The sequence below is a fragment of the Montipora foliosa genome, chromosome 14 (assembly GCF_036669935.1).
Source record: "Montipora foliosa isolate CH-2021 chromosome 14, ASM3666993v2, whole genome shotgun sequence".
NCBI lineage: Eukaryota > Metazoa > Cnidaria > Anthozoa > Scleractinia > Acroporidae > Montipora > Montipora foliosa.
Window position 1 is genome coordinate 7,096,114 of NC_090882.1, and position 10,000 is coordinate 7,106,113.

Consider the following 10,000-nt stretch of genomic DNA (forward strand, 5'->3'; position numbering starts at 1 on the left):
CTCTTTGTTTGCAAGCACATATCTTAGCTTTTACTTTCTCATGTCATTACCTCAAAATTATACATAAGATGTACGTATTAAGTCCTCCGAACTCGACAAAGCCCTCCACTTACGGTAGTGGAAATGATATCCCTTTATATATAAAGGTTTCCGTAGCATGAAGCGACTAGGAGTAACTCTATTCCCCCCTGGATGGGATGTTAGTCCATCACAGGGTTACCCCCAGCATTTCGCCAGTACCCATTTATACACCTGGGTGGAGAGAGGCACCATGAGAGTAAAGTGTCTCGCCCACGAACACAACACAATGTCCCCCGGCCAGGACCCAAACCCGGACCACTCAATCCGGAGTCGAGCACACTAACCATGAGGCCACCACGCCTCCTTTATACATTATATACAGTATAAACATGTACATTTCTTTCATCACTAAATTAAGCTACTCCTAACTTAGTGGCTTCATACCCCATTTGGTAGAGCATTGCACCGGCATCGCAGAGGTCATGAGTTCGAATCCCGTTGGAGCCACATCTGAATTTTTCAGGTGTCTATAAGAGGAAATCATTTCTTAAATTGTCCACCAAAGAGCGACGCTCATTTCTCTCTTGTTGTTCATTTTTATTCCAAATTTTTTAAACTAAAAATTAATGCTTCAATAAACAATTCAGGTAAAAGTAATCATGAAGATGACGATGATGCTGATGAAAACAATAATAATAATAATAATAATAATAATAATAATAATAATGTTAATGCAATACATTCCCACACTCAGTGCTCTTTGATACAGTGTAAATCGATGCACTTGACCATTAATTGGAGAGACTACCCTTACCAAACCAAGTTATATGGGCCATATATGGCCCAAGCATGGGAATGATATGACATGACCTATGGCGCTGCTATGGGTTATATATCGATTTTGTATGGGCTGTTGCTTTCCATATCAAACCCATAGATGTTACAGTGTATTGCCCTCTTGATGATTTACATTCTATTGTCTTTTACTATGGGATTTCTATGTATTTCGCACTGCCCCCTACATTTCCCATGGCAGCCACTACGGGAATGGTATGGCTCAGCTCAATACCAAAACCGAGACCCACCACTATGGGACTGCTACGTATTTTGCACCATCCCTTAGCATTCCCATATCATCCAAGTATACTGCTTCCTTTATGGGACTGCTATGGGTTGCAAAGCACCATACCATTCCCATATCACTATTCTGACAGTAGAGAAACAGAATAAAAAACTCATAATGTCAATAGACCATTTTCCAGTTGTAACTAAGTTACCTAGCCTTCACATGAAAGTGAGGCTGGAGTTCACCTTGTTATAATACATACCTCCCTGCTTTTCGTATGTTAATGGTGTTATTTTCAAGCTAATTAGTTGGAATTTACATAAAAAAAGCAGTGGTGTCTATCAAAACAAGGTCAGCTCTAGCCTCAATTTCATTCATAGGCCAGGTAACTAAGTGCTCACTAATTGTAAAATGGTCTTGTTTCCTCACGTGTTTCTGTTACTCCATGAAGAAAGAAAAAACTCGTAAGAGCAGGACACAATTTCTACTTTAGCATACCGGTATTTATTCTAAACTGTAAACGCTAGTGAACTTCCAAGAGAAAAACGCAATGCCCAACTGAAAAACCACACATATTCTTGAATGCACATGGTAATGTCATATTACAACAGGTCTATTCCAAAAATCTTCCAGGGAACCATTTATACATGTAGCATGTACTGTAAGTGGCCTCTTCACTTTCCGTTATCTAATGGTACAGTTAAATACAGTACAGCCTGTTTTCCCCTCGCCTTCCCTCCCCTTCCCTCCCCGCCCCCCCCCCCCCCCCATGCAAGTGATACACGTAGGATAATGCTTCTCCAGCCTTGGCTTTTCAACTCTTGCTGTTGATTTGTACACTTTGCAGGACAAAAATGTCAAAACATACCCATTCAATCGGTTTGTTCTAATATAATTATAAATTTTAGAGGTAGATGCAAAAAAAAAGTCAAAATCGAATTGACAATTATTTCATATTACCTAATTGCAACCCCATGAGAACTGCCAGTAAAATACATCACCATGATTTGTAAGTTTAATTCTACACACAAAATTCAACATTAAACAGAGTTTCTACTCAGATTTTAAAGACTTCAAATTCCATGACTTTCCATGAATTTTTCCATGACCTTCTCTAGCTTTCCATGACCTTAAGTTTATTTTATTTTAGGATATTGCTCAGATCAAATTTGAAGAAATTAACAACCTCTTTCTGCCACAACTCAGTAAAACTTCCAATTGTTTGACAGAAACTCGTCTTTATTCCATTTTATCCTTGCTTTGACCCTGCAATGATTAATTTTCTATTTATATTTAATAATTAATATAATTTTCCATGATCGACCAACCATAAAATTCCATGACTTTCCAGGCCCGCAAAGTGAAATATTTCTTAAATTCCACGACTTTCCAGGTCTTCCATGACCCGTACGAACCCTGTTAAATTTTGTTCAACAACATTTTACTTGACATGTTCACTTGAAGTTGTGGCAGATGGCCCTTCTGTCATATTTAACTGATTTAGAGACAAATTTTACATGCATTCATTCAGCACAGTTGACCTTGAAATCAACCGTCAGGCCACTTGTAAATTATTAAGGGGTATCGATTAATAAAGCCTTTGTATGAATTCCAGCCCACAGTGACTCAGCATTTACCAGACGTAACTTAAGTCCAAGATTATTTTCAGAGAGTAAATACATGTCAGGATACAATTCCATATATATCAAGATAAGGAAGGAAGCACTTAAGAACCTGAAAAAAGGACTGACACAAAAGCCGTTATATTACATAATACCTAAAAAAGCTCTATTGTGTTTTTTTCTGATTAAAATTAATTTATATGATAATTTCCTACATTAAATCACTCAGAGGCAATGACGCGTCAAGACATCAATATATTGGACAAACTTTAAAAAAAAACGTTAATTAATATTTTAATAATATCGATATAGCACGTTTAAGTCTATAAAATCATTATATAAAGCTAGGAATAAATTTTGACTACAAATATTTCTCAATATCATAGTTGAAGCCGTCTTAAATTGGACATACCGGTACATAATTTGTAGTTTGTATTGCATACTTAGGGTACTACCTGAAAGTCCTGTAAGTTACACCAGAAGGGAAAACTACACAGCATAATTATTCCTTTCTTAAAAGCAAAAGCATGACTCTTTTTGCCCCAAGATTATCTGACCTTAAAGTTTGATTTTACACAAATCTCCCATTAAATGACTCTACGAAAACCATGAGCTTTCTGCCACAAAAGCAATACATGTAGCACACGTTTCTGTAGCACCAACCTAGTGGTTCACATTTTCTTCTTGGTTTAAATTGTTAGAGCTGTCGAAGTGATTTTTTATGATCATCATCAATATTAAGTTAATAGGAAAAAGGGGAAATAGTGGCCAATCATTGTAATAATAATAATAATAATAATAATAATAATAATAATAATACAATGGTGGCCCCTTCATTAGTCTGGGTTCGAGTCCTGTTTAAACATGAAGATCGATGCACTGTAAAAAAATTGATGCAAGTTGATCATTACCCGTAATTTTGTCAACTACCCATTGATGCACACAGAGCTCTGTGATAACTTGTTCAACAACAAAAACAACCCAATGACAATGTCTGTAATATTTTATAAGAATGTTGTTTGTGTACAGGTATGTGTGCAAGGACAGGTTTTATTTAAGAATATCATGCAGTCACTTTTTTCAACAGGGGAAATATCTTTTAATGACCTATTGACTCCTAAATGCCCCCTATTAAGGATTAAAACTGTCTGGTGTTAGAGTAAAATCTTTTAACTCCTAGAGTTCAATGGTTTAAGGAGACATACCATAGTTTTTAGTGGATGAAGGGGGTGTTGAATAAAGTGAACCTCAAGCAAGACAATGTCTGAAATATTGTTTTGGTTGATTTTTATCCCAGCTTCACATTTCAAAAATTCGTCCATTTCTATTTTGGTCATCTGGTGCCGAAAACATCTGTCCTCTTTGCATCACATGATAAGTTTTATAATTATGAATAGATTTAAGTTTTTCTTTTCTTTTTAGTCATGACATCGCAAAAAGATCCATTAACTGGTTTTTAATAATTAATTTAGACATATGTTGTACTTGAGGGCTTTTAAAGCTGCATAAACAAGGAAAGTACTCCCACCTGAACATCAGTCTCTCTTACTGTGGAACAAAGGACTAATAGGGTTGACAGCTTAACAAATCAAAGAGCTTTTTGCTATTCTCAACATAAATAGGCAAAAACTACTTGCTGTCAGCCACATAGAAGTTAGGGGAAAAGCTTTCAAAGAAGACCCATTTAGAAATTGATACAAGGGGATAAAAGTTTTCTCACATACTTGTAACAAAAGTATTATCAACTTTTCTCATAATTATTATTATTGAAGAAAGGTATTGTTTACAATAGTAACACAAGTACTGTGTACACATATCAAGCAGTTCTTTTAGTCTTAGAATTTGACAAAAGTATTTTGGGATTAGACTGTTAAGTTACTCTAGTTACCGGGTTGTCAAGAAACGCAAGCTGGAAGCAAAAAACCACAATGATTACAGTTGAACCTCCATTAACAGACACCTCCTGTAAGCGGACACCTTCCCAAATGCAGACACCAAACCATGATCCCAGCAATTTCTTCCCTAAAACACTTCATATTTAACCTCCCGTAAGCGGAATCTCTCCTAAGCGGACACGGACACCTATTCGGGGTCCACAGTGTCTAAAGGAGGGAGGTTAGACTGTACTTTGTTGTCTTCGTTGCTAGCAATTCTACTGTACTGTTTGTGAGCAGATATTTTTCACCATCTGCTTTTTACACACAAATGTCTCATGTGGAACCCATACCAATTGATATCTGTATGACGTATTGTTAATAATTATATAATGATAACTATAGGCGAGAAAGAAATGTACATGTATTTTGTCAATGTTCACTTCATTTTTAGGTAGTTTTGCTGTCATGTCATGATCTTGGGGAGGTACCATATTTACCCGTGTATAAGTCGACCTTTTATGGCCTCAAAAGAAGCTCCAAAAATCGCCCTCGACTTATACAGAAGTCAAAGATTTAGAGCCAAGTTCCAGCAAAATAATTTATTCAAAATCAACATAATAATGTTGTCTTGGACATAACAAATGCAGTGGACAAAAGACTTCAAAATGAATGTAAGCAATTCCAGTTGAAATGAAAGAGGATTTGCCCAACTCCAAATGTTGATACTCACGAGCAAAAATATCAAATAGCCACTGGAAATTTTTGTTTTCCAAAGGCCGAAAGCTCTAAAAGGCTTTCTGTTTCTTCAAATAAAACGTGATTGTTCAACGGCTTAATAACCTGGCCCAATACCTCGTGTTTGCGTGCAAGCATCGTCACTCATGTTGCCTGAAGATGCTAGTTGGTATTGATTGTTTTATATTCTTTATACAAACCTGGCTGATTTAAATGCTTTTGCAAACTTCGTTTTGTTTGGTTTATGAGTTTTGTTTGTTTGTCATGTGAGAAATTCAATTTTCTAAGAACTTTTTTGAAACTCAAGGACAAAATGCCCGCATATACAACAACTGCTGAACCACAAAAACATTAAGCACTTGAGGCCCTGATTTTTTTTGTGTATCCACAGTTCCAGAAAATCAAATACAAGATTAGTATCCCATGAACATTTAACTAAGAAATTAAGAAATTGCTTTTTTTGCCATCAAAAATGGGGGGTCGACTTATACACAGGATCAAGTTATACATGGCTAAATACGGTAATAATGATTTTTACACAACAACTAAACTGAACTTTAAAACTATGCCAGTTTGACAGAGTATAGGTTTTTGGAATCCTTCTTCAATTCAGTGCTTAATATCCATAACTACGATACATGAAGTGCAACAAATCAATCTTATTACCTGCCTTGAGCTAGAACAAACTATGGAATATTTAATATTCGCTTTCAAGGACCAAAGGTATAGAACTCCCTTGGGAAAGATATAATAGTCAACTCCTTTTAGTAAATTTTAATAAAAATTTAAAAATGAATGGCTGTGCCCATATTAATGTCACTTTGGTTTCTGTTTTTCCTAGAGTAATGAGTTTCTTCCCAGTTTATTCTGTGATTTATTTGCTGCCTTAAATTTGATTTTTAATTTATTTATATTTAGGATTTCATCCTAGCTCATCTGTCCTTCTCCACATGGCTTGTAAATTTTGTTTGTCCTATTTATAGTTATCTATAGTTGTGTGTGTGTGTGTGTGTGTGTATGCATCATTCTGATCACCCTTCTGTTGTAATTTATTCTATGTAGTTTGGCTTCCTAGCCTTGTTAACTTTCTAGTTAGGAAGCCAACACCCCTTTTAGCTTTAAATTCTTACTTCATTAACTTTTTCCAAGTATAAGGGGTCAATAAAAGTTGTTGTTGTTGCAGTTGTCCTCACTGGCACACGTTGGTTGGAAGCCACTAACCCCGAAATTTACCCACTAAGTTAATAATTGTAATCGCACATTGTGTCAGATCATAAGATCGGATAATAAAAAAAATGAAACAAATCCGCTCAGCCTACGAAAATATCTTACACCAAAGTCGTGGCCTTCGCACGAGACCCGGGGAGGATTTTTCCGCAAGAGTATTTCCAAATACAGAATTTGTATTGTAACCATCAAAAACTGGAGGATTACATAATTAATGTACTCTCGCGGTTTGACGTCTTTTGTTTGCATTCTATAATAAAGTTTTGTTTACCATAATCTTAGCTGAGAAACTCCCATAAAAACTGAGGTGCTTAGCACTGAATACTTACCAAGAAGCCGAAAAATCCACTACGACAAGTCGGTTACCCGCCACATCGATGTACTGCTGAAATTTGCTGTCTTCGTCCACAACGATTGCATTTCCGTGAGCCGTGGAAGCCATTTTGGATCGTGGGCGAAGGTTTGAAAGCAACTTAGTAGCGGTCGTTTGACCGTAACAAGCTACAATTTAGAATACATTGCAAATTCCAATCACAAGCGGACGGAACTTGGTCTGTTGACAGACAAAGAGCTGTAACAGAGACAGATTTTGAAGACGGCGTCTGTAAAGTGCAGGCAACCGGAACTGCGCTCTCGCATGAATAACTATGATTCATCAGCGGTGTATCTACAGTTGTTTTATTACTTCATGTTTGTAACCATGACAAACAACCGGAAGGAAATTTCGTCAGGGATGACTTAATATTCATTAAACAATGTTTAAGCTTCAATATTGCGTTTCAAGCGTTTCAATTAACTAACCAAATTTCGGTTCTAGGCTCACAAACTGTACGGTCGTCGAGTTTTGCCAAGGTTGAAAAACTCGAGGCTAGAGAAGTTTCGTGTTACCCTCTGTACCTTGCATGTAAAAAACGTGTGAAACGAATTCTTTGTTGGAGGGTGTTAGGGTTCACTTATTTTTCTCTTTTTGTTTCCATTGTGTTACGCCACGTTGACTTTCACGTTTTGACACTAAAGACGGGTCGCAATTTCCGAGTGTCCATACGTTCAGGGTTCATTAAATTTAATAAAACAGTTCTTCGACTTACACTTGTTGGATATCCAACGCGCTCTGTTCATGTTAAAAATTGTTCAAAATAAGAAAAGACGATTCGGGAGGAAAACGCTTTTACGGATGATGTCATAACTGAATGTGTACTCAATCAGATCACAAGCGAAAAGCAATCAAACACGTGTGAATACTGTAGCTTGTTATATAACTTACAACAAGAAGGTTTTATTGTTTTAAAAGCTTTGTCACCTTTCTAATTACCCATTCCACCTTATGACCATTGACAATCATTTCCTTAAAATTTTAAATCTTCTTGAAAGGGCGCTGTCACAGGGGTATAACTTTACGGTCGTTTGACAAAATGAACGCTAGTCATGTAAACAATTTTTGCGATTTGCTGAAATCAGCGCCGTCTAGAAACTTGTACAAAATTGAACAAGTTTTTTTTATCCTTTTCCATCCTCCAGATCCTCGCCGTTCTTATGAGCTGCAGAGGACAAAAATATATCTTCCACGCTTGACTATGAAAGAAGCTGAAGAAGTAATAGCATGGTAATAAGTCTTATCAAAATGCTAAAATTGTATATCTGTAGTTTTCTAATCCGTTAATTCGATTATTCGTTCTCCTTTTCTGGGAGTCAAGTAGTCATATCACCCTTATTAATAGCACCCTTCAGATAGTTAGCATCCACACAGGTCTGCAGCAATATTAGTTTTCCTCATTAAACCAGTAATATTAATTTTCTGTGGTTTGGTTGTTTCCGTTGCCGCCCTCGTCTCAAACTCCCTTTATTGACTCGTGGAATCCCGCACTTTGCTGTCCTTTATAAATTGTTGAATTTACCGTTAGATAATCTTTTCATCTCTTTTTTAATTTCAGGTATGATGCTGTTTTGTGTGTCAATAACTTTACTTATATTCTATATGTTCTTTGACTGTAACTTCGCAGTTATTATCATGAAAAAGTCAGCATACTTTTGCCACTATCGACGGAGAACCAGACATCTCAATTCAATGGATATTTTATTGTTCTCGCAAGATATCTTTAGGTTGTTCCCCTGACTTATTCATAAATTCTAATGGTCTTTTTTTATTATCAAATCATTTGTTCCCTAAATCATTTACGTATTTATTCATTTGTTCCATAAGTCGTTTAGCCGTTTTTCAATTTATCCATATTGTAAGGGTTCCATTACGAACCAAGGAAACTCAAGTTCTAAGAGTTACTTTGAAGAAGTGGTGTCTGGAATTTGATCAAATACGTCTCCGTTGGAACTGCTTATCTTTATAAAACTTAACAGGAAATGCGTCATAACTTTAAAAGGAAATACGTAAGAGGTCAGATGCGTTTCAAGGATTAATTAAAGATTTGTTTCGTTCTTGTTGTATTTGATGGTTTGGTGGGTCTTTTGCTCTGCTCGGATTTCACAGAAATTCTTCCAGTGTTCCAAATTACCGAAATGATAAATGGACGCCATTGTTGGTGCATTCAGAGAGGTCAGAGAGGAGCCGCCAGATTTACTTTCAATAATTAATTGGACTTACAATTTGACATGCTTCTTGGCAAGGCAGCCAAACGCCTTTACATTCTACGCATATTTGCAAACTATATAGTTATTCACTTGATGCTTTGGATTATCTTTATCTCAATATTTTTGTATGGCATTTCAGTGTGGGGTTGTGCCTCATATAGCAAGTAAGTTCCTAGAATAGATAAATTTCAATCAAGAGCTGTAGATATGGTTCTTTGAAAAAGGCTACCCCTGTTAATAAACCAATAAGGAAAAGTCTGGAAAGCTGTAACAAAGGAAGACAGTCAACTTTTTGAATTATTTCGTCAAGGGTTTCGCGCGTGTGTGTGTGGTCCCAAAGGTGAAACTGAACGCTTTAAGAACACTTTTACCAATCGCTGTTTATTCAATTTTCTATCATTCATATTCTAAATGACACTTATAACAAACGTTTTAGTTATTAATATAGGTTACTCTTGCACTACGATCGTATATTTTAGTTAGGTTTTTGTGGCAGTGCTGTTTATAAGAGAGCGGTGGCAAATAGGCCCGCACCGCGTGCATAAATCACGAACATAAACTGGCGTCAGTTGTTCAAAAGGTGGATAACGCTATCCCCTGGATAAATCACTATCCAGCGGATAAACACTATCGGAACTAATTGATTCATCCAGTGAATAGCGCTATTCACCCTTCAATCAACTGCCTGTGGGGCCAGGTCTGGTGTTACGGAAACCAAGACCCTCGAAAACTAAGACCAAAGACCCCTTGTAAACAGTGGAAATTACGAGAAAGAAACCCGGGATAACTTACCACTAGTCAGAGATTTGGGCGCTGGATGTTGACTACATGGTTTAATTTAAACAGACACAACGCCATGACACGCTTGC

At 36.6% G+C, this 10,000-nt stretch overlaps 1 protein-coding gene across 1 annotated transcript in view; it reads right to left on the reverse strand.

Moving 5' to 3' along the window:
• The window catches only part of LOC137984798 (peptide-N(4)-(N-acetyl-beta-glucosaminyl)asparagine amidase-like), a 26,277-nt gene extending 19,085 nt beyond the window's left edge, over positions 1 to 7,192 (reverse strand). Inside the window, exon 1 of the mRNA XM_068832085.1 lies at positions 6,878 to 7,192. Coding sequence (XP_068688186.1) covers positions 6,878 to 6,990 — 113 coding nt within the window. The 5' untranslated portion in view covers positions 6,991 to 7,192. The remainder of the gene's footprint in view (positions 1 to 6,877) is intronic.
• Positions 7,193 to 10,000: the final 2,808 nt, after the last annotated feature.